The sequence below is a fragment of the Eleutherodactylus coqui genome, chromosome 13, assembly GCF_035609145.1.
Source record: "Eleutherodactylus coqui strain aEleCoq1 chromosome 13, aEleCoq1.hap1, whole genome shotgun sequence".
Classification (NCBI taxonomy): domain Eukaryota; kingdom Metazoa; phylum Chordata; class Amphibia; order Anura; family Eleutherodactylidae; genus Eleutherodactylus; species Eleutherodactylus coqui.
Window position 1 is genome coordinate 19,802,099 of NC_089849.1, and position 25,350 is coordinate 19,827,448.

The 25,350-nt window shown below is 45.4% G+C and overlaps 1 protein-coding gene across 3 annotated transcripts; it reads right to left on the reverse strand.

Annotated features, from left to right (window-relative positions):
- Positions 1–891: 891 nt before the first annotated feature.
- FAM217B (family with sequence similarity 217 member B) lies at positions 892–22,259 on the reverse strand. Of its 3 annotated transcripts, none has more exons than XM_066586224.1 (3): positions 22,195–22,259; positions 13,024–13,167; positions 892–2,031 (listed from the first exon to the last, which is right to left on the reverse strand). In XM_066586224.1, exons 2-3 carry the CDS (start codon positions 13,065–13,067, stop codon positions 930–932), a joined length of 1,146 nt encoding a protein of 381 aa, XP_066442321.1. In that variant the 5' UTR covers positions 13,068–13,167; positions 22,195–22,259; the 3' UTR covers positions 892–929. The 3 variants fall into 3 exon arrangements, with proteins under 3 accessions (XP_066442321.1, XP_066442322.1, XP_066442324.1); XM_066586225.1 differs by having other exon boundaries at positions 22,191–22,259; XM_066586227.1 differs by lacking the exon at positions 13,024–13,167 and having other exon boundaries at positions 22,195–22,244.
- Positions 22,260–25,350: the final 3,091 nt, after the last annotated feature.

The window sequence follows — 25,350 nt, forward strand, 5'->3', positions numbered from 1 at the left end:
CAAAGAGAAGCAGAAGATGGCAGTAGCATCACTGCACCCAGGGCACATGCCCCACCTGCCTCCTTCCCCAGCTATATCCATGGCCAACTACGCAAAAGGAGACTTGTAGGCCATACCATGCTCCTCTGGAAAATTTGGTATGCAAATAGAAGATGGTACAATGCCACAAGTGACTTAAAGGGAAGCTACCTTCCAATAAATGGCAATGCAGCAGCATTATACCATCTCCAATTTGCATACAAAATTGCATAAGTAGCAATAGTATAAAGAAATTAGAAGTGTTGGAAAAAAGTTCTTGAATGTAGTCTTGGAAGGGGAACAATGGTGTTCTTTGTGACCTTGGGCTCTGTTCACAGCTGTAATAAACAGACACCATGACACAGTGCCGGATCTGTCAGTCACTGACTTATAAATAGGACTGTTGGGTTCCACTGAGGTCTGCACTGCACGTCGATATTTTTTCCCATCAAATGTGATTGAATTTGCAACGGACAAGCAGATGTGAACAGAAGCTTAGGCCACTTTCAGACAAGCGTATTTTAGCCCCATATTTGGTCTGTGTTTTGTGGACTGCAATACGAAGCTATTGTAAATCTATGCAGATAATCACATGGCAGTATTTTACATGGTCATTTAAAAAAAAAAAAAAAAAACACAGCATGACCTATTTTTGCGTATTTGCCTCCGTATTGCTATTCTTTTGGATCTGTATTCGCCCAGTGGAAAATGAAATATATGGAGGCAAATACTGAACAAATAGTGATGAAATACTGATGACATAAGGTTGTAAGGCATGTTACCATACGCTCGTCTGAAACTGCGCCCTATCCCGAATCCCTAATAAAGAAATAAAGAAAGCAGGGTAGACAAGGCCATATATTAACGGTTTTTACTTTATATAACAATACCTGGCTGCTGACTTTTCGCTGTTATTTTTTCTGCTCTGATACACAATGTCTGTTTGTGGCGTGACTGACTGACAGTTCACTTTTTCTTATTTTACTAGCCTTTGTCTGCTTTGGGATGCTTTCTGCACTACTTGAAACAAACATTTGCCTCTGAGGTCTAATATTTCCAGAACATTGCATCTTAGAGTCACTGAATAACCCTTCCTTTGTCTGCTGACAGTTCGTTACTGATTTTTTCTTACATCTGACGTCCTGTGTTTGTTTTGGTGCTGATGGGGAAATCTGCACCGTTGCAGAGACTTTTGAGCAACTTTTTTGCATTGCACCACAATGCTCATAGTGGGTATATTTTTTGTGATTATTTTTGTCTTGTCCAGTGCTTGTTTTGGTGACATTATCTAAAGTAGATATATATTTACTGGGCGATGGACTTGGCCAAGGTTTATATTTTCCTGGAGATTTTCCATTGCGACATGTTACAGGAACCATGTGAGGTCTAGACTTTGCCATTTTCGCCTTTTCAGACTGAATAGTTTGCATTTCAAGCCATTCTAGCTGGAGGAGACGGTCAACATATTTCTCCAATGGGGCTGATGCTGTGCTTTGCAGTGCATTTTTACCTTCTTTATTGACATACGTGGAGACTTGGTGAAGGTTCCAGGAATTGTAAGGTGGGGGAAGGAAATCTGCATACTCGTAATCTTTGCACTTATGTTCTCCATACTGACTGAAGTATCCAGGCTTGATCTCTTCAGCTCGTAGGTTGAGTTTAGGTGGCGAAAGTGGTGATGGTGGAATGGGAACCCTTTCAGAATCGGAAAGGTCACTGGCGCTGTCCTCATCTTCTTTTGAGAGCTGGACAGATTCTAAGTCCAGGAAGAGTTTTTCCAATGATTGCCTTCTGTACTGAGAGCAGGTCACAGTCTCAGTGGATGACCTAGTACTTAGAGCCCATATTGCTTCACGTTGCTCCACAGATTCACCAGGTTGCAGCAGACAACAGTCCGAAGACTTGGAAAAATGCTGTAATCTGTTTTCTGGAGGAAGGGTGTCAGCTGTACGCTGGTTTCCATAATAACATTCATTCATTGACCCCTTATTCATTTTTTTTGCAAAACCAGCACTGTAAAGAAAAAGAAGAGCTTCACGTTAATGAATGCATACAACATAATACTTCTCTTAATATCATTATTTAGTGCCTAAATACTTTATTCTTATCCGAGCAACACATCCCTCGAAGAGACCACATCTGTCAGCGCAAACAACTGTCACAATCTATCATTTTCACAAGGCAGCTGTGTTCTCGTGAAATTAATATTTTTGTACTTACCATAAAATCTCTTTTTTATCTTGTTCATTGGAGTATACTAAGCAAAATAGTGCTAGCTCCTCCTGAAGGCACCAAGCTAAACAGTTTGTATGCAAGCAATAGGAGCAGCAAGTAGGATAGAAACTGGTTAAAATAAATGAAACAGTAAAACATTAGAAATGCAACGGAGTTTAGAACCACGTGCAACTCTGGGAAGAATGCTCCAACAAGGTGGTCGCCATCGTTCTGGGTGAGTGCTGTCCGCCGCAAAAAAACAAGAGGAAAAAAAGAGATTTTACGGTAAGTACTAAAATCTTTTTTTTTTCCGTCAGTTGCATTGGAACACACAGCTGAAGATCATGGGACGTTCCAGAGCAGTCCCTTGGAGGTGGAGAAGAAAAGATAAGGGCGGCGCATGCAGTCAGTTTATGGCCGTTTGCAAAACTCTTCAACCGAGAGAGGTGTTAGAAGATGCAATGGTAAGCACCTGGTAGAGCTTTAAGCAGGTGTACAGAGATACCCACGTAGCAACCTTACACACTTGAAAAACGGAAGCACCATTGCAAACAGCCTAATAGGCACCCACTAACCTAATACAGTGCGCAGTAACCCGAAAAGGATGCCTTTACCACGTTAGGCCTCCGCTATTACTGACCTGGTCCTTCAACCGCCACGCCATTAAAAGAAGCATGAACAAACTCGGATGGAAGAGGGGTTTCTGTATAAGAAGATCTTTTCGCAGAGGGAGGCGCCATGGAGTGTCAACAAGCAGGTCGAAGAGACCCGCATACCATGTACGTTGAGGCCAGTCTGGAGCAATGAGAATCACCGTTCTTCCATCTTGATCTTCTTGAGGGAAAATGTACAGAAACTAGAAGTCAGTCCGGGGAATTAAGAGGGCATATACTGCTAGAGCCTGGGGGTCCTGAGACCTGGACATGAAGGTTGGGAGTTTGCAATTGATTCTGGACAACATTAGATCAATGTCCGGCTGACCCCATTTCTGACAAAGTGCTTGGAACACATCAGGATACAAATCCCATTCTCCTGGAATGACTGTTTCTCTGCTTAGAAAATCAACTATCCAATTGTCCATTCCCGGTATATGGACCACTGAAAGCACTAGAAGATGACCCTCAACCTATGTCAGCATCTTCACTGCTTCTGCCAGGTCCGCCGAGTTACGGGTCCTGTCCTAATGGTTTATATACGCGACAGCCATCATCATGTTGTCTGATTGGCCCTGAACTAGACGACCAGTTAGCTAGGGTGTGAAGTGTTAAAGCGACAGGAGAATGGCCCGAAGTTTCAACACATTTATCAGAAGGGCAGACCCTTGTATGATCCAAGTGCCCTGCGTTGTGGGTTTCTGCAGTGTTCCCCCCCAGCCATGTAGGCTGGCGTTCATGGTAAGTATTTGCCGGTGTAGAGACAGAAAGGAGCATTCCAGATGGATCTGTGGGGAGTTCATCCACCAGGGAGCCTTGAAGCTATCAAGGTAGGCGGATCTCTTGATCGAGCAAGTCCACAAATTTGTCCCACCAAGAGTAAATGGCCCACTGGAGAGGGCCTGGTTGAATGGAATCACTTTGAAGGATCTGACCATGAACCCCAGTACTCTAAAGCAGTGACAAATGGTCACGGGAGTCTGAGATTGCAGGGAACGCATCTGCCGCTTAAGATGTAATTTATGTGGCAGGAGTAGGACCCTGGCACGTGCTGTGTCAAATGAGAGGCCCAGAAAGTCCACATGTTGTGATGGTGAGAGGGAGGACTTAGGCCGCCTGCAGACAGCCCGGGTCAGATCCGGCTGGGACCCGACCCGAGCGTGACACTCACCTGCTTCCGCGGCCCCGACTCTTTCATGCACCGGCTGCTGAGCAGCCGATGCACGCGCAGAGCAGAGCCGGTGGCCGGTGAGTGACGTTTCTGTGCGGGGCTGAGCAGAAATAGAGCACACCACGATTTGTTTGCCGCGTGAGATTTCGTGCGGCCAAATCGCGGCCGTCTGCATAGGATTGCGTTTGTTAACACAATCCTATGGCAGCTTCCAGGGGCGGAAATTCCGCGGGAAATCTCGCTGCGGAATTTCCGCCCCTCTGCAGGCGGCCTTAGGGTGGTTGATGATCCACTTGAACTGGGACAGAGTATCCAGAGTGATGTGAAGACTCTTCAGACTGTCGAAATACGTCAAAGTCTTCACCAAGATGTTGTCGTGATAGGCGATGGCCACTATCCCCTGGGGTGGGAGAGCACCATCACTGATGCCAGGACCTTCATGAAGACTCGAGGGCCATAAATTGGTAGTGTTCCAAGTTTATGGCAAAGTGGAAGAAACACTCTGCAGACAGGAGTATGAAGATAGGCATCCTAGATGTCGAGGGATGACAGAAACTCTCCCAGTTCTATGGACCCAATGATGGACTTCAAGGACTCCATGCGAAAGTGTTGAACGTTGATGTATTGATTTAACTCCTTTAAATCCAGAACACGTCTGACAGTGCTGTCCTTCCTGGGTATCATGAAGAGATTAGAATAGAACCCCTTGAAGAGTTGTAAGGGAGGAACAGGGACTATTAAACCCCGAGAAGGCAGTGCATTTATCACCTGAACCAAAGTGTTGGCCTTTGAAAGAGGCACTGGAATTCTGGAGCTGAAGAAGCGATCTGGGGCCGGGCAGAAAATTCTATGACATAGCCTGAAGGGATGCCCTCTGGAACCCAGGCATCTGAGACATGAGCCATGTCTCCAGGAATAGGGAAAGTCGTTCCCCCACCTGGAAAGTTTGGGTGGGGGCCACCTGTCATGTCGAAGATTTGGTAGAGATGGACTTGGAGGGTTGTAGCCGGAGACACCAGGAAAGATGTGATTTAAAGGAGGGATTTCTGTTTTGGTCCTGCCACGATTTCTTGCTATCCAAGGTTCTGGAGCTGGATCAGAGAAAAACAAAACAAAGGCCTTTTGTTCTGCAAAAATCTTGCATGGCTGGATTTGTTCTATGGTAGTTGAGAGTTCTTACGACCAGTGGCTGCAGAAATAATCTCGTCAGTCTGGCGCCAAAGAGGTGCAAGCCAACAAAAGGAAGACGTGTTAATAAAAGCGTGCTCTTTCCAGTTTGGTAGAAGACAGGGGTTGGACAAGAGGGGTAACTGCAGACAGTTTACCGGCTGCCTGGCTCGATGGACGACAATTAGAGCACAACGGCTCAGCCTGTCCAAATCTACTATAGGAAATGCAGGCAAAATGCATGGCTCTGGCTGGGCACTGTCTGGCGCCTTCAGCTCTGGAGTGGAACGTGGTGCCAAAAGACTGCGTATGGTAGTCAGCAGAGCACTTCTGTATGGGCCTACTGTATGGGCACTGCAGGAGGAGTAATAGAAGAGGGGAGCTAGCTACCAGCCACTGCTTAGCCGGTACAGAGCTGGACTGAAAAGCAAAGTATTTGCTGCGAGAAGTGAGGAGCCCAGAAGTACAACTGGATTAAGAAGACTGTAAATCACTAAGACCAAGCACAGCAAGACAGAGGACCTGAGGGAGAGCTGTATGAGGAAGAGGAGGCGGGAACCAATGATAATTCTGAATTTGGGCATGCAAAACAGGGACTGCAGGAATGCCACAAGATCCTCCTTCCAACACCAAAAAGCCCCAATTGGGCAGTGCGGGCAGCTGAGCTTGACTTCCAGGAAGTGCCCCTGACTAGACCCAAGCCAGGGCCTAAATTAGTGCCAGAGCACAAAAGAGTAGCACGGGGGTCCGTGCTGCGAGACCCTCTGCACATTGCAGGTGCAGCATACACAGCTGCCTGCAGGAACAAAGTACCCCCATGCCGCAAGCCCCATGGCTGGTGCACAGCATTTGCTAATCTGCTGTGAGGAGGAAGAGACCATGCTGTCAGGCCCCCCTCCCCTGGCGAGACAACTGGGAAAAGAGCGTTTTTTAAACTTTTAATATTTTTTTTGTAATAATTAAAAAGTATTTATATTAATTATCCTTCGTTTCTTTTCTAGTCCCTATAGGAGACTTGGGATAGTTTGTTTGCTTATACAGCATAATGCAATAGAATGGAACTGCATTACATTGTATTACAAGCTGCCTATTAAAGACATGCCACAGGCATTTTTTAATAGGCAAGCAATCATGGCAGCCCCGCGGGCCTTCAGAAGACCCCAGGCTGCCATGACACCTGGATGGCAACCTGGCAATTTTATTGCAGTGGGGCTGTTCTGAATATATAAATGCTGCTATCAGAATTCAGTGTGGCATTTAAAGGATTATCAGTTGTGATCTGAGTTGTCAAAGACAGCTGATACCCATCGTGTATGGAGCGGGCTTCGCCTCCCGACATCTATATGCTGTGGATATCTATATATATCCTAACTGCTGAGAGTGTGCAGGGCTCATTAATATTCATTTGACTGCCTTTCACAACTATAACAGAGGGGCCTTTGATCCAATTTGCTCCTTTTGGGTCAAGCAAGGAAGCTCTTTGTTGTGGTGATAATGAAATTACCCATTTGCAGGAAATCCTGTTGTCTCCTGCCCCTCCAATACAAATCCCTCAGACTGCTGAATGCGATTTTCATCCATTGAGATGGGACAAAATAAATAAATAAATACAAGAGATTATGGGACATTTGAAGGTCCCAGCTCAACGGCAATTATATTTTCAGAACCGTGAGTGTGCCACAGACGCGTGCATTCACTCCTATAGCTGTGCGACCCCTGGGACTCAAGGAATCACATACTTGCAAAGCTAACTATCTGTGGCATATCATGTTTGGTATCCATTTGCAAGTAAATACATTATATGAAACATAGCGGCAATAGCTTCCCTATTTGAGCGCCTCCCAGGGAAATATGGCCAAAATGTTAAATTGGGTTTCCATCTGGAAGATCTGCGCATCTACTTAGCCAGCCGTCGGTGAGGTCATGAGGAAGATGGTGAAGGTGGGACCCCGAGGGACTTTAAAACTAAAGGGAGATCTTCCCTCCATGGTCCAACCCAGGAGTTGCATCTAAGTGCAGGACTGTTCCCTGTTCGGCATGCTCCTCGCCCAGGACTATGTGAAAGAACTTCACAGATTGAATTTTCAATTATTTTATTCTGTTTTCTTTCCATATTGTGTGTATTTGTAGCTCCTTACCCTTCTGTAAATATCTCCTGATGTCTATTCTTTATCTAAGCACTGCTGAGCCTTTTTAGAATAAGGCTTTAACCTTTATTTAGTTGTCCTTGAAACCTTTAACAATCCACAATCCCGAAGTGTGTTAATTGTGTCAGCTGATGGAATCTGAGGTGGGTGACCTGTCAGAAAGAGTCAGTGGTGGCAGCGAGGTGTGTTGGGCCGTGTGAGGCATGCAGGGTGCGATTTGGACTCTGTCTTGCATGATTGCAGGATCCGAGGAGTTGGAAATAAGTCGACCCTGCGGTCTGTCCGTGGGTGCTGCACGTCACAGGTTAGTGACTGTCACATCTGTAAACCCCGTTGCAGCATACATATAGAGTATATAATGACAACCTCACTTTTGTGTATATAGGCCTCTTATTCATCGCAAGGCATCTATATTTTATTTCGGAAGCGCACTGTAAGTAAATGCCGTCTAATAAAAAAGTAAACAGCTTTGGTTCCAATTACAATTTACATCGTAATGTGCCCAGTACTGTTCACACAACGGCACAGACAATTGATTTCAGAACATTATCCCCACAGACTGATACTCAGGAGCTGTAATGATGACACTGTCTAACAAAAATCTCCAATTACAGGTATATAAACTGGGGAGACAAATTGCTTTATGGCCCTTCGTTCATGAATATAATATGAAAGTGGTAATGAAGGCTGATTGCCTTTCCTTCAAGAAAGGGAGTAACATGACATAAGACACCGATAGCAAGAACACACACATCACCAGCTATTGAGAATTACCTAAATAAGATGTGAACAACTGAAGAACCACCTGCTCTATTTTGATGGTTGGCAGTGCAGGTCCTTAGTCCGCAGTGAGGTCTTTAGGCATCGCTGCACTAATGATGCATGAGCGGGTCACTGTGCGGTCCTGCTCTAAGAATGGGCTGTTATTAACAGCTTCTATCCTTAGAGCGGCCTCCTGATCTACCATCGTGGTTCCAAGCATTTAACCTGTTGATGGCTGTGGCATGATCAAAGAGGATTTCACCCTTTGACAGAGTCATTGGGTTTCTGACTGCTACGATTATAGACTGGGGGACCCTTGTGCACTCAGGCCTGGGAGCCAAGAAAGGTATGGCGATCCTGTTGTTACACTATGGCTCCATTCTCACGGGGCAGTTCGGTTGCAATACAAACCGCACCAAAAAGTGCATTTGCAAAACTGAGTGCGTTTTTTGCCACATTTTACAACAAACATAATAAAACACACACGGTTCCACCAATGCACTTTTTGGTCTGGTTTTTATTGCAATCAAACTGCCCCGTGTAAATGGAGCCCAAGTGTTGCCGACCAACAGCCTGCGTGATAGTGATACAGACCATAATGCATCAGCAGACAGGAGGATGCTAATGCATTATAAAATAGTAAACCCTTAATGGGATTCAAAATATGTAATAAAGAAAAAGTCTGCAGAAGGTTACAAAAGATGTGATTATTTAGCATTAAATACATTGTCTTGCATGTACTGTACATTACATAGAAACAAAGAAAAACTACACTAATTAGGTATCCACATGATCGTAATATCCTAAAGAATTAATTAAACAGGTTATTTAGTGTGACTCATAAATAGTATAAAGGAATGAACAAAAAAAGGGATTACATTTGCTTTTTTCTAGGATTATGCTTCAAAAAAATTCTATAAATTACATAGTAAGCAGTGCCAGAAAAAAAAGCAATTTCTCTCACAGAAAGGAAGGCCCTAATTAGCCACGTTAATTAAAAAGGTATGGTAACTGAAAACACAGAGGCAAAAAGGATATAATGTAATTAAAGGCGTTGTCTCGCGGCAGCAAGTGGGGTTATGCACTTCTGTATGGCCGTATTAATGCACTTTGTAATATACATCGTGCATTAAATATGAGCCATACAGAAGTTATTCACTTACCTGCTCCGTTGCTGGCGTCCCCGTCGCCATGGTGCCGTCTAATTCTGATGTCTTCTTGCTTTTTTAGACGCGCTTGCGCTGTGCGGTCTTCTCCCCTTCTGCTCGGTCCAGGCACGAGCGGCGTTCTGGCTCCGCCCCCTTCTATGCATCATCACGTAGCTCCGCCCCGTCACGTGTGCCGATTCCAGCCAATCAGGAGGCTGGAATCGGCAATGGACCACACAGAGCTCACGGTGCACCATGGGAAAGGACCCGCGGTGCATCGTGGGTGAAGATCCTGGCGGCCATCTTGGTGAAGGAAGAAGAAGGAAGAAGGAAGACGTCGCAGAGCGGGGAATATGTATTATTTTTTTTTTTTTTAACACATCCCTTGGGGTTGTCATGCGCCGAACGGGGGGCCTATGGAAAAAAAAAAAACGTTTCGGCGCAACACAACCCCTTTAAGGCTGCATTCCCACGAACGTATATCGGCTCGCTTTTCACGCCGAGCCGATATACGTCGTCCTCATCTGCAGGGGGGGGGGGGGGGGGGTTGGAAGAGCCAGGAGCAGGAACTGAGCTCCCGCCCCCTCTCTGCCTCCTCTCCGCCCCTCTGCACTATTTGCAATAGGGAGAGGTGGAACAGGGCGGGGCCAATTCTCGGAACTTAGCCCTGCCACCGTCCCGCCTCCTTCGGCCAAAAGCCGAGCCGATATACGTGCGTGGGAATGCAGCCTAAAGGTGTTTTCCCACCAGACATTTCTTCTATATCCATAAACTAAGGGATGAATATCTCATCACTGAAAGTCCTCAACAATCCTGACAACTCTGTTCCCAAATGCCCCATGTGCGTGGAGAAGTGTTGCGCATGCATGATCACCGTCCATTTACTTCTATTGAATAGAAGGAGATTGCTGAGCATGTTGATCTCCATCTATCTCATAGAAGTGAATGAAGTGGAGGACACCATCGCATTATTCACATGGGGCATGTGGATGCACTGTTCTCAGGATTGTTGGGGATCCCAGTGGTTGGATCCCCAGAGATCAGACATTTATCCCATTAAGGCCCAAACAGATTTGGTCAATAGGGGGTTAATTTTGTAGAATACTTAGATAAAGTTTAGTTGGGAATACTTGAGGCTCTTTGCTGCAATACTGAGACATTCTGGAGAAATGTCCTCATTTCTGTCTAGATATAGATATGGCATTTACCACCCCGATCGCACCACCATGTGACACTAGTGCAGGTGATCCAGGTAAGCAGTTCTACATCAGTACATAAAAGCATTGAGCTCAACAAAAATCTGTACTGCGGATGACCGCAGAGGCTCGCAGGTAGTCTTGCGCAGTACTTTTTTGTGTTTATTTGTATTTCCTGCCGTGTCGCTTAGTGAAGATGCTCATACACGCAGCCCATACGCAATGTTAATTGTGTATGGGCTGCGGGTCTGACGGCCTCCACTGACATCAATGGAGGCTATCCGCGTGGATTCTGCAGCAAAATAACGCATGCCTTTCAATGCCTGCGTTTTACTGTGGATTGTCTGCGCATACGCCGATCGAGGAATCCGCAATATAAATCTGCCCATGTGAGCCCAGCATAAAGGCCATAAACCCGCAAAGACTATTGCTCAAAATTCGTTCAAACGAGTGATAATTGTTACTTGTAAACACATGACCATCGCGCACTATTCGTTCACTTGTCGTTTATCGCTGACTTTCCACCTCCATAAACATTGTTGTTAGTTTGTTCGCTTTTAGTTTGGTTTAAATGACATTTGTTTAGTCTTTCAAAGGACTTGAGGGGTTGGGGGATAAAACAGGATGACTAGTTGTTTACCCATGCAACAGAAGACAACGGCTTTTCTTCTCACTAATTAAAAACCTCCTGGCCAGAGATTCCTCGCATAAACACACTCCCAGCTCAGCAAACAGCATATAGAGTGTTTACTTCAGCTAATGAGGGAAATGACAAGGATTTCAAACTATTATCTTTACGTGTAAATGCTCACCATTTGTATGCACAAAAGTCGTTGATTCGTTCATACAACAAATCGCAGCAGTCAAGTCTTGCACATATGCCATTTTCCACTCCTTCTGCATCTTCTAGTGCATGTGCAGTGCGTCGGTAAAGTGCATACATCGCGGCCTCATCATTGCACGGTGCATGTGCCATAGGTCGCGGCAGGAGTGGCGCATGCCTCAGCTCTACCAGTGATGGCATATAGACACGGGGAGATGGATCAGATAGTGGAAGGAGAAGCAGTGGTTTAGCAGTGACTCACTGACTTGGAGAGCTTTTGGCACTGCCTCTTTGAGGCAAGGCAAATCATTTGCATACTGCGCGTACATCAATAAAAGTAAGAATTTCTAAAAATTAAAAAAATACTTTTTTTTGTAAAGGCATGTATACCTAGTTTGTAACATAGTATGTAAGGCCAAAAAGAGACATATGTTCATCCAGTTCAGCCTATTAGTCCCCCATGCAAAAAAATCCAATGAAATAGAAGCCAATTTTCCCCATTTAAGGGGAAAAAAATTCCTTCCTGACTCTAATCTAGCAATTGGAATAATCCCCGGATCAACAACCCTTCTGAAGTTATTAATGATTATAAAATATAATATTGTGCCGCTCAAGAAAGTTGTCCAGGCCCCTCTTATATCAAATATGTAATCATCACGTCCTCAGAGACTTCCACAGTCTCACTGCTCTTACAGTAAAGAATCCCCTTCTATGTCTGTGTAGAAACCTTCTTTCCTCTAGAAGTAGATGGTGCCCCTTTGTTACAGTCATGGGTATGAATAGATCCTGGTAGAGATCTCTGTATTGTCCCCTGATATATCTATACATAGTTATTAGAGCGCCCTCTTGTTACAGTCCTGGGTATAACTAGATGATCGGAGAGATCTCTGTATTGTACCCTGATATAATTATACATAGTTATTAGGTCATCCCTCAGATGTCTTTTTTCTAAACTAAATAATCTCAATTGTGATAGCCTTTCCAGGTATTGTAGTCTGCACATTCCATTTATTACTTTAGTTGCCCGCCTTTGTACCCACTCAAGCTCTGATATGTCCTTCTTGAGGAACAGTGCCCAAAACTGTCCACCATATTCCTTGTGTGGTCTGACCAGTGACTTTAAAGAGGAAGAACAATGTTCTCATCATGTGCCCCTAGACCTCTTTTGATGCACCCCATGACACTTTAAGCATGCTGAAAGAAAACGATGAGCCTTATCAGGGATTCACATCAGGATACAGCTGACACTATTGTTTCAGCTGTATCCTGTTCCCTGATTACAGGCTGGGTAGGAAGAACAGAGAAGTCCAGCTCTGTTCTCCATACCCGGCACTGAACGCTCGGCTGTATAACAGCGCTGGATGCAAAAGACAAGCAGGGACACCCCGCTTGTCTTCTGCTTCCTCCGCTCAGAATGCTCGGCTGTATAACAGCTGGGCGCTCGAAGCGGGGAACAGCTGGAGCGCAAGGTAATCGCTCAACGTTTAAGCGATCATCTTGCGCTGTAAATGACACAACGATTATCGCTCAAAAGACATCTTTTGAGCGATAATTGTTGTGTCTAACTGGGCCTTTAGTGATTAAACCCCTCGCTGATCAGCTAGGTCGTCAATTTTTAAGAGCTATATATATATGACTGCTAAAGATTTGTATGCAATTGCTTAACAGCTGACATAAACAGATAGTGTTTCTAAAAGGTAAAATTACTAAAACTAGAAAACCACCTTGTGTGCACATCTGTGGGGCTGGTGACTTTTTTCCACAGCATTTATTATTTCATTTCACTTGTCTGAATCACAAGTACTTGCTCTGAAATCCAAGAATTTCTTCAATAGGAAACTGCAATCAAGCTGTTTTCTACGTGAAGCCTGCAAAAAAAAAAAAAGAACCCTAAATTGGAAAGCAGAACAAACTTTGATGTAATGAACAATAGTTCTTTCATCTGCATGAAAAGCAAATTAATGTAACAAAGAGAAATTAGCAATAATGCTATATACAACGCCCCAGACCGAGGGCTTCTTCAGAGGAGCTTGTTTGCTCACGTTTTTGCATAACATGGAGAATAGAACCCATTGATTTCAATGGGTTAATTCGCACTCCTTATTTTTGCACCCTGTGTTTTATGGGTGCAAAAAAAAAATACAACTTGCTCTATTTTGTGCGCCTCGTAGAGGTTGATTGGAGGTGTAAACCATGCACATCAGTACGCGCGGGTATGTGCTAAATGCTGTAATTGCCCAAGATCACTGACACCTACTTAGGCTAATTAGCCATTTAAATCAGGGCGGGGTGATTCCTCCGCCTGTGTGAATGATTGGTGCCTGCGCAAATACGCATTGCATTTGTGCGGGCACGCACAGAACATACACTCATTTGCTGCGCAAAAAAAATGCGTTGGGGGGAGCATATAGCCAAATGTGCTCATTTGAAGGAACCCCGAGAAAAGTAAAAAGAGGAATATTTAGGCCATGTTTACATTGTATTTGCAGTGTAAATTCAACATATGTGCTGGGGAAGTATATCATATATATTCACAAACCCCCATTCACCCAAGGAATGCCTAGAGCAGTGATGGCAAACCTTTTAGAGACCGAGTGCCCAAACTGCAACCCAAAACCCACATATTTATGGCAAAGTGCAAAAATGTCAGGGCCCTTACAGGACGGAGCTCATCACGATGTATGATTTTACCCCTGTCGTTCTAAAAGGGACAGGGCCGCTTCAAAATAGACAGCGTGCAGATTTTGACTACTTTTTGAATGCAGAAATGCTGCAGTATGTCCTCAGCGGAAATTTCTGTGGCAAATTCTGCAGCATTTCCGCATCCAAAAAGCAGTCAAAATGTACACCCGGTCTATTTTGAAACAGCCCTGCCCATTTCTGCCAGATGTAAACATACCCCAGCGGTAATAGTGACCCCACCCACACAGCGGCCCCCAGTAGTAATAGCCCCCCTTAACAGCGCCCCCCAGAAGTAATAGCGACACCCCACAGCGGCCCCCAGTAGTAATAGTGACACCCCCCTTCACTGAGACCCATATACTTATCCCCTCCTCCTCGTGGAAGCGCCGCTCCTTCTCTGCACGGCGTTGGTGCTGGCACTGATCGCGGTGCACACTGTGATGTCAGTGTGCTGCCGGACGTCTCCTCCCTCTGCTCTTGCCGAACCAAGTAGTAGGAGACGTCGGGGGAGGGGAGGAGGATCCCAGCTCCACACTGACGTCACAGTATGCGCCAGGATCTGCACTGCTAGCACTGCAGCTGAATGAATGCCGGCAGGGGAGCCGCGGCCCCTACCGGTATTCACAAGTGGTGAGTGGCCAATGGCGGCGTGTGCCAGTAGGGAGGGCCCTGCGTGACACCTCTGGCACACGTGCCATAGGTTCGCCAACACTGGCCTAGAGTGTCCTTTCATCATTTGTCAGGTTGTTACATATTTTTCTGCTGTTGTGGAGAAAAGCGATGTAGACTGTACATATTTTTGCAACATTGGAGCTTATGGAGACATATGACACTGCATGCCTATTCTGTGGCACATGCTGAAGTCCTCTCTAGTAGGAATCCGCCATTAAATCTTCCCAAAGTAATACTCTGATGGAGGGCTCAAATGCAAAGAAAATGTGCATCAAGGGGACGTCTACCTGGGATGTAATATCTACCTGGGATGTAATATCCAGAGTTCATTTTGGTGTGGAAATTTGCAGTAAAAATCACCTCCTCATTTGTAAGGGTTAAATCCACTGTGAATAACTGCAGCATAAATTTGCATGATGTGGATTTAAAATTTATGCTGCGGACTTGTGACGGTGTGTGGACGACAAATCCTGAAAGCCCATCCACATTTCTTGTACTGTAAAACTGAAAATTTTCCGTAGGCAACTCCACTGCAGCAAGTCTGCAGTTTGGACATAGCCTGGAGCTGGGGGTCCGGCAGCAGTCGCACGCCAGTAAAGCTCTGTGCTCCGTACCTCAAAGCGACACATTCACGACATACCACTGCACGTTAGGAGACAAACTGACTACCTGCCAAAAGGGAGCGAGATGACCAGGAAGCAGCAGGTGAAGTCGGAGTAGAAAAAGGCTAACAGACTTCTTTGCTGCGCGAGACCATGGAAACACGGAGAAGGAGCAGGCGGCAGGACCTTCCACGCCAGAGAGGCTGATGCCGGGAGCGGCGGCCCAAGGTGACCCTCTTCAACAGGAATCGGGTAAGTTGGCTTACCCTGGCTCCCTGAGCACACACACATAGTGGGGGCAGAAGAGACAGAGTACAGAAAAAAGGGTAGTGCCATTTCTGCAAGCATATGGCCAGATGCAGGGAAGCCGCCCCCTTCTAGAGACAGTTCAAGCTCCTCTAATAGAAGCCCCGAGCAGCAGGAGAGTCCAGGAGAGGAAGAGAATCACCAGCTCCAACACTTGTAGCAAACTCAGAGCAGACAGGACAGTAGGGTTATGACTTGTTTCAAATTTGAAATCCTGTGGTGGCAAATGATGACTTTTAGCATATAACTTAACTGTCAAAAAACTATTTTCATTTTGTTAAATTGTAAAAAAAAACTCTGCACCCAACGAGATGTTGTTTTAGGGTGACTACCCACTAGCGGTTTTTTTTCCTGCAGGGGGTCTATGGGACTTGTAATGTTAAAATCGCGATTTACCGCGAAATTGCAATTTTGCGCGATCGCGATTTTAGCTTTACAAGTCCCATAGCCTATTGACCCCTGCAGAAAAAAAAAAACGCTGCGAATTTCGCAGTAAAAAAAACGCTAGTGGGTAGTCACCCTTAGCTTGAAGCATGAAATCTGAAAATAACATACATACCTAAAGCCTAAGGGCTCATTCACATGGAGAGCTAGGTACACAAAAATCACACGGCTATTAAAACCAATGGTTTCCTATGGGAATGTTCAGATTCCTTCATCTGAATGTTCCCATAGGAAACCATTGGTTCTAATAGCCGCGTGTTTTCTAAGCGCGTGATTTTTGCGCACCTTGCTGTGAAAGAGGCTTCAAGCTAGCAGACCTGGAAGATAGAAACAGACATCACAACATAAAAACAGGAGGAGTAACAGAATCAGTTTCTTCAGAGCACTACCAAATTACTTGAAACGTTTCATCAAAGCGCTGCTCCCAGATTCCAAACAGGAGGAATTAATTATTGACAGAGTACCCAGGCTACCCCGTCCAAAACCAATATCTGAAACCTGCCCAGAGACATTACAGCCCGTATACACTTCTTTCATATTAAAGAGTCTATGACATAGCCTGAAGCTAAAAATGTCTGTATCATATTATATATGAAGGTCAAACTGCCCGAAATCCTGGAGCCCCAAAGAATAGAAAGAGCCTCAGAGCCAACGTGTCATGTAGTGTGTTACACGCAGGAGTTATATAACATGTGGGAAAAGATTCTGTGTAACTTTCAGGTTATTCATTTATATCCCTGCTCACTCTGGGCCTAGGCGTCCAGTGGGCGGTCCCATCAGTGATTGGCAGCCTATAGAGATAGCGGTATAGAGATAGGCCCACCCACTGGACTCCTAAGCTCAGAATGAGCAGATATTGAATGGAGAAAATCACATGTTACAATCTGCTCCGCTCCTCCTGCTCCATACCATTCAGTCACAGACTGCATCAATGTGATGGGTTCCCAGTAAATTGTTTTTCCAACTTTTTTTTTTTCTTTATCAAACCAGCACTTAATAGTTTATTAAATTTCTTATTCTGGCGTTACGTCATATGATCAGTGACATCCCATATACAGGCCTGCACATGGGACATTACTGGTGCTGCAGCAGTCATATGGGTAAACGTCCACATCACTGCTGCAGTCAATGTAAACACAGATCGGACAGAAGTGGCAGCAGCAAATGTGTGGGGCGAGTATCATGCTCTATCCGCATACCCATTGTGGCTCTAATTTTATGTCTGAATGCACAACGGGGACCAAATTAAATTAATTTAGGGGTGTACTGCGTATTTTGGTTGCACAGTTTTTGAATAAATCTAAGCAAAGCAGAAGGAAAACATTACGATTTTCATTTTTTTGGCAATTGTGTCATTTTAAAAAGTTTTTTTGTACAGCACACATATGAATGAAGACTTGCACCCTAAAATAGATGCCCCTGTTTGTCCCGTGTTCAGAAACATACCCATCGTAGCCCCAATCTGCTTACTGGACACATAGCTAGGCCTGCAATGGTGGGAATGCCCATTGGATTTCAGGGCACAACTGAATAAATTCCAGGCCCCATTGGGCACTTGTAGAGCCATCAAGGTGCCAAAGCAATAGAACGCCCTCCAAAATTGACCTCATTTTAAAATCTGGACTCCTTAGCCCATTTATCTAGGTGTGTACTGAGCATTTTGACCCCAAAGTTTTTTGCAAAAATTATTCTAAAGCATGTGAAAAATAAATAAAATTTTATTTTTTCAATAAATGTCAGTTTCCTGTGGCTTTTAATTATATATCTGGATGCACAACGGAGCCCAAAATGACAGGAGCAGCCGGTGGCTTTCAGAACAGAAATTTCGCTTGAAGGTGCTTCAGGCCCCATTACACACTTGTAGAGCCCTTGAGTGGCCAAAACGATGGGGAACCCAAACAAATGACCCCAATTTAAAAACTAGACCCCTTAACAAATTCATTGAAGGTTGTACTAAGCATTCTGACCCAATAGTTTTTTGCAAAAATTTTTATAAAGTATGTGAAAAATAAATTAAATTACATTTTTTTCATGAATGTCACTTTCATGACAGTTTTCTTTGTTTCAAGCAGGGAAACTTGGGAGACGCCCCCCAAATTTTGTAGAACTATTTCTTCTGTGTTCAGCAATTAACCCCACATTGTATCTCCAACCTACTTGTAGGACACATAGCTAGGCCTGTAATGGAGGGAACAGCCATTGGATTTCAGGGCACCACTAAAGAAATTCCAGACCCCATTGCTCACTTGTGCAGAAGAAAAATTGACTCCCTAAAAAGAACCCCCCTTTGGCATTCCCTAAATTTTAGATAAAGTAATAATGTAAAACTGTGTGGTATCCCTCCTCCTCCCATGCTGGCTGCAAACCCAACACTTTTTGGGGGGTATTTCTTGACCTCAGGGGCGGGGATGAGGTGTAAAATGTGGCGCTCTGTGAGGCTTCATAAGCTTGCTGAGGTGCGGCGTTCTCATACAGAAGGCGCTTAACAAGCTGCTCCTGGAAGTGCAGGAAGGCGAGCGTTCCAGGGGCTTCTTGTAAATTACGTATTAGAGGTAGTGATCTGAATAAGGCCAGCTGCACACGAGCGCTACGGGCTCCGCCGCGGAATATTCAGCGGCGAAGCCCGTCACGGCGCCCCCCCAGAGACCCCATACTTACCAGCGGATCCGGTCTCTTCGCTCCCGCATGACGCTTCCCCGCCCACCGCCGCCGCGTCACATGACACACCCACTGCGTCACATGAAGCGGCCGGCCGTGTCATGTGACGCGCTGGCTGCGTCATATGACGCGGCAGCGGTAGGCGGGAAAGCGTTTTCACGCTATCTTCCGCTGTGTTACAGCGGAAGATAGCGTGAATGGACGGCTTCCATTGACTGCAATGGAAGCCGTCAGCACGTACACCCGCGGCAAATAGAGCATGCTGCGGGTGAGAACGGGAGATTTCACGGTGCGGAATTCCGCGGTGGAATTCCGCACCGTGTGCCCTGAGCTATTAGGTTCAATAGAACCTAATAGCTGCGGGCAATGCAGCGGATTTTCGCCGCGAATTACGCGGCGGAAATCCATTCGTGGGAAGGAGGCCTAATGCTGGGCTTACACGGCCGGATGTGGAATCAGCTTGCGGGGGCACATAGTGGATCCTAGCTGTGAGCCCAGCCCTAATGTACTGTGCATAACTGCATAGTTACACAGGTGGTCATACGCAGTACATCTTTTGTTTGTTTAGATTTCCTGTGCCGTGGTTTAGCGATTACGTAATTCTGACCCGCTAATGTGAGCAGAATTGTATAATCCAATGCATTTGATTGATTCGCATATTATCGCGGATCAAACACACGCGGAATCCTATCTGGTTGTGTGACACCGGCCTAAGGTAGATTGCTACCTTTTTATACCATTTGGTAATGGCGATCATGTGAATTGGGGACCGCTCAACGAGGTCTCCAGTTACTGCTCCAGTCACTCGACTACCATTGGTAGCTAGAAGCAAGGAGATTTTAAAATTCCTGGGCTGCCAGACTCCTGTGCACGTGTCCATCATTTTGCCGGTGGGCACATAAGCAGAAGCCGGGGAGGGTCCATGGAAGATCATCGCGTTGGGGTTCATATGTGGAGGCCTCCGGTAAGAAGTTTCATCTCCCCTCACCGATTGCAATAGGGCTTTACTCTAAGACCCAATGTCCACATGCGTGTTTTAATTATAAAATCTGCGCGGGAGACCGGCACCTCTTGCCACCCATAGGGATGCATTAGCATCCGCACGGCAAGTAAAAGCATGTGGATGTGATTTGTTTTTCCCAGATGTGCGGGTCGCAGGTACAGGAAGAAATGGCAGCATGCTCCATTTTCCTGCGGGTTCCACAGCGACGCCTTCCATTGAAATCAACGGAAGCCGTCCCCACCGCAGCACACCCGCAGCTGTCACTGTGGAGGTGTCGTAGATCTGCTGGAAAGCAGGGGATTCAAAAACAAGAAAACGAGTACTGCGCATAGGCCGGGCGTGTCGCCTGACGCTTCCGGACTCAACCGCCGTGCTGAAAAAAGAAGATCCGTCTAGCTCAGAGGAGATCCGCGCTGGACCCGGAGAGGTAAGAAACATTCTTTTCCTCTAAATGGCCGCGTTCACGCACGGATACCACTGTGGGATTCAGCAGTGGACTCCGTGTGTGCAAGCAGACATAAGGCTTAAGAGCTTATTCATACATTTGTTTATATTTTGTATTTATTTGTCATATTACTCATTTATTTTTACTATGTTATGTCCTTCCTCTAATTATTTTTTGTAAACTAGTTCTACCCAGCTTGACTGATGAAGGGGATAACTCCGAAACGCATATCTGCTGGTTTTAAATTGATTAAGGCCCAATGTCCACGGGGAGGTCGGATCCCACAGTGGAATCCCACTCTGCCCACAGCCAAGAACCCTGTGCGAGAAGTCGGCGACGTCTGTGTGGACCTCTCCACTTTCGGGTTATCTGTACTGCGGATGGTCCGCACGGGGCGCCGTCGGACATGCGCAGTACAGATTTTTTTTTTTTTTTTTAAATCTCCTGCTTTCCTGCAGGATCTGCGGCCCATCCGCAGTGTCAGCTGCAGAATGGGCCGCGGATCGGACGGCATCCATTGACTTCAATGGAAGCCGTCAGTGTGGGAACTGCACAAAAATGGAGCATGCTGTGATTTATTTTCCAGACTAAAAGGTCCACAAAACAAATCCGCATCCTTAAATCCTTTTCCGGATGCCCATGCTTCTCTGAGTGGCTAGATTTGCAGATCCCGCGCGCAGATTCCACAAATCAAATCCGCCTGTGGACATTGGGCCTTAATAAAAGAGAGATTTGATCATTTATCCCATTGTCTTTTGACATTTATTGGAGAGAAGTACCTAAATCCCAATTTTTTTCCTTCACTCACAAACTTCCCAGATGAGCATTGCATGGCCAGTAAGTCTCCTTATGCCTACTTTGTGGTCTCCATAAGGGCTCATTCACACAGACGCATACGTATAACGCTGTGAGTATCTCGCAGCATTGTAGCATCGCAGTCTATTTGCTTTGCCGGCAGAAATCGCGTAAGGCTGCGATTGGCACTGCGCATGCCCATGATTCTGACGTCACAGACATGCGCAGTATGTGCAGAGCTGGACTCTGTATTGAACCGCTGCCCCTTCACAATGCCTGCAAATAGACAACGTTTAATACACAGCCCTTCAAGGAATGCGTATAATACAGGGAGAAATAGAGCAGATCACGTATTATACGAAGTGTTCACTCGCAGTTCAACCGCAGGTGTGAATGGAAGAATAAAAGTTCATATACTTTCATTGCCTCCATTCACCGCATAATGCGCATGGGAAACATGCGTGCGTAGTACACGGTGATAATACGCCCGTGTGAATGAGCCCAGAGGAGAATTAGTCCCTAACCTGATCCACATCCCACCCAGCCAGCTAGACACCTATTGTACACCGATGAGGGTCAGAAACAGCTGCCTGTATAGGGTTATGCTTTCCGTATGGAGGAGACTTTGGTTTATATTTCTAGCCAAGTTACAAAGCTGATAGGTCTTGTAGTAAAGCTGTCTTCTTACAGGTGGCGCTACAGAGGCATTGTACCATCTCCTATTTGCATGTCAGACAGCCCCTTTAACTCTACCATTCAAACTTAATATACAAATTTCATGTCTGTAATAACAGTATGAAAATCTAATAATTCCGACACGCCTCTTCTAATCAGCAGCTTATACTGAACGCAAATAACAGCTTTCATGATGACGACGTATCTGGAGTGTTAATATCTCACATGGATCACTGCAGCATTTTAACACGAATGCGATCTCCTACTGGCAATACGGATTCAGGCGACCTGAGCGGAGAGCTCTTCCTAGGCACAAGATTTCATATTAACCTTTTAAAGTGATGTTGATAAAGAGAACTGATATCTCAGCAGTCCTTGAGCATCGCAGCGTCTTCTGAGGAAATACATGCAAAACATCATCATTTCTAACACCACCAAGCGTCTACAATCTCATCCCGTCAATTCTGCACTTCAGACTCCCTCACATCTTGCTGGAAGTAAATACATTATTGCAACATGTAAGATACATAAATTACATGACAGAACACGTCCTCTTCACGGTGCACAGACGCGGCATCAGCTCTGTAACAATCCATGTGCAATCCTTACTTGCCTTCCCATCTCCGTTATCTGCCATCATCCTGGCACTATGTGTTGTGCTGTCACCGCAGAAATGCTTGCTGCGAGGTGAGTAAATAAACCACACAACTCCACCCCTCCAAGCTCAAAGGGACAGGGCTGTCATTACCACAGCAAAGGATTATGGGTTGAGCCTCGCATAATATGGATAGCAGTGCTGTACGCGGATACCTGAGATATTGTATTCTGCTGGATGATCAGAGGATTAAATAGCTGCAAAATGCCAGGAGACATACATGATGCATGTGCAGCTGCTCAGATTTGTTTGCCACAGTCCAGAGTGTTCGTACATACAGTTCAAAGGAATACTTCTCAGTGCATGATTAATTGGGAACAAGACGTTAGCTTGTAAATCACCCAGATGGCAGCACGGCTGCACCAATGTCACGAGGGGCGTTAGGAGGTGATCTAGCTGAAACCTCCATAAGGGTCCTACCTAGAACTCCTCAACACTGAAATTGAAAGGACAAGCCGGAAGGTTATACAAATTGAGGATGGTGGCATCGGATTTGAATTGTGGAGTCGGCGATTGTCACCGTGCGGACAATCTGTGGTATTCCGCATCCATTGAAACAATAGAACAGTTGCACACACTAGTGGACAATGATTGCGATTTCCGTGAGCGGAAATAAAATTGCAGCATATCCTATTTTAATGTGGACTCCGCGGAAAAAACAAAGATTAAAAAAAAAAGCCTGTACTGCGGATGACCGACGGCGAGCCACCACGGTCATTCACAATACAGAAGAAATCAGGTATACAGGGTCGCTAGCCACGGTCAGAGACGGATTCTGCTGTGGGCTCCCGCATGCGGAATCCAACCCGCTCGTGTGCCGCTGACCTTAGGAAGTAGAAGGTGAGATACGATATGCAAATTTGCAAGCACCTAGTTCCAATTTCGGGCATGTGGGAGGGGCTTCAATGGTATAAAAGCAAAATCGAAAGCAAATTTTTTCAGTCACACGAAACCTAAATCCATTCTGTTCTGCAAGTGAAATTGGACATCACACCACGAGCCGAGAGCATCGAACAGAGTCCACACAAGCCAACAGAAGGCGTTTGCACGACATTGGGCTACGAGTCAGGCCTCCAGCGACAGGTGTTCCATTGATCTCATGCCTCCACTCTTAAGAGCTACCATTATGCAGAACAAGATGGCAATGGAGGTCTGTCCTCTTCAGCAATGAGTTCCACTTATGTCTCAGAAGGAATGATAGTCAGAGATTGGTCTGGAGACCACTTGGGTAACGGCATAAAGACACTCCCGGGATTATGGGGTGGCATATTGTACAGTAGCTGGACCCCTCTAGTCTTCATTCCAACGTTGCATTATGTTGGTTTGGTCGTGAAGCCAGTGGTATGACAATTTCTCTGAAGTGTCCCAGAAGCCATCTATCAACATGATAACATCAGTGAGCTCGTGCAACTGTGAGCAGCCTGCATGGTCTAAACGTGCTACCAGGCCTGCAGTGTCTCCGGACGTATCTCCCATCAAGCACATCATTGGTCGGCAATTGCGAACGGAGCTCCTAACAACACATCTTGATGATTTGAGTACCCAAGTGCAGTCAGTGTGGCAGAACATTTCTCAGGCAACTATTCATAACATCACTGATAGTGTGCCAAGACATGTAAGTGTAGGTAATTCTGCGCCTGGCACTCATACTCGATACTGAGTAAATCAAAATGTTTTGAATATTTTATTTCCATTTTTTCACTATTTGCATATCATTAACATGGAGTGCATATACTTTTTAAGCACACCCTCCCACAGCTACCAGCCACCTGCTTCCAGAGTTGCCAGGACTTGGGAACCACTTTGCATATTTGGTGGGCTTGCCTTCGGATTGCTAGGTCTAGGTGACAAGCTGCGGCTCATCTTCTTTGGTTTTATCTACTGACTTACCTAAACATCCCTCAGTCTTTCTCTCAGCAGAAAACCCAGAGGTCTAAAATACAAACACTGAAATTATCCAAAATGATATGCATGGCAGCTACGATCCACATAACGACCCAATGGAAAACTGCATTTCTGCAAGACACATAAATCCATCTGAAGCTGCCAAAGTTGCACAGCAATGTACAATACAGTGTAAGTGAACGGGATGTTAACAAACCCTATTCACATGTAGCGGAAAAAATCTGCAGTGGAAGGTTGTCATGCTGTAGATATTTGGGTCTGCGGCACGCTCTACTAGTTACAGACATTGTCTTCTTTCAGCCCAATATACTATGTAAGTATGTCACTGTAGCAGGGCCGGACGTCATCATCGGGGTTGGAGCAGAAAGTCTAATAGGCTGGTTTGCTCCCACTGAAATTAATGGGAGCAAAGCCGCCTATTATACTACTGGCTCTCACCCTGATAGTAATATCTGGCCCTGCCAGACTGACAGCAGGCTGGGTGCTTAGCTGATCCCGTGCGGCAAAGCCCCACCAATCAACTATTGATGACCTATCCTGAAGATAGGTTTATCAATAATAAAACACCAGAAAACCCCTTTAAATAGTATTCTAGTGTATGTTTTTATGATTTTTTTTGTGTGATTATCATAGCATATATATTACCTGCTAAATATACATATGGTCCTTTATGGGGAAATTTGGAGTTATGGGCAGATTTAACTTTTGCTTAAAATTAAATTCCCCTTGAGACAAAAAAGCATACAGCTATATCACTGAATAATGTATAGCCTGCTTGTGTCATTGGATGCTTTTTGCATATATAAAGACAATAAAAAGACTGTTTGGAAAGCTCTGATTTCCTAACAGCAGTAAGAGGAAGGAAGCTACGTCTCAAGAGGCTGGACCAATACAATATGAGAATGCACTGGTCCAATCACCGGAAAGGACATTTACACGGCTTACACAAAACAGTAATGTTCCCACCCATATTGTAGCTGCAGAACAGAAAGAAAAAGGGTTGATTCAGTTGTGCATTAGGCTGCGGTGTATTCCAGTTGTGCATTAGGCTGCGGTGTATTCCAGTTGTGCATTAGGCTGCGGTGTATTCCAGTTGTGCATTAGGCTGCGGTCTCACTCCTGGCTGCTGAACAATGACTGCGCTCTGACTGATGCCAGCCCTCCAGTGCTGTCTGCTGTCTGTGAGAGACGGTGGGAGTGTTCATTGAT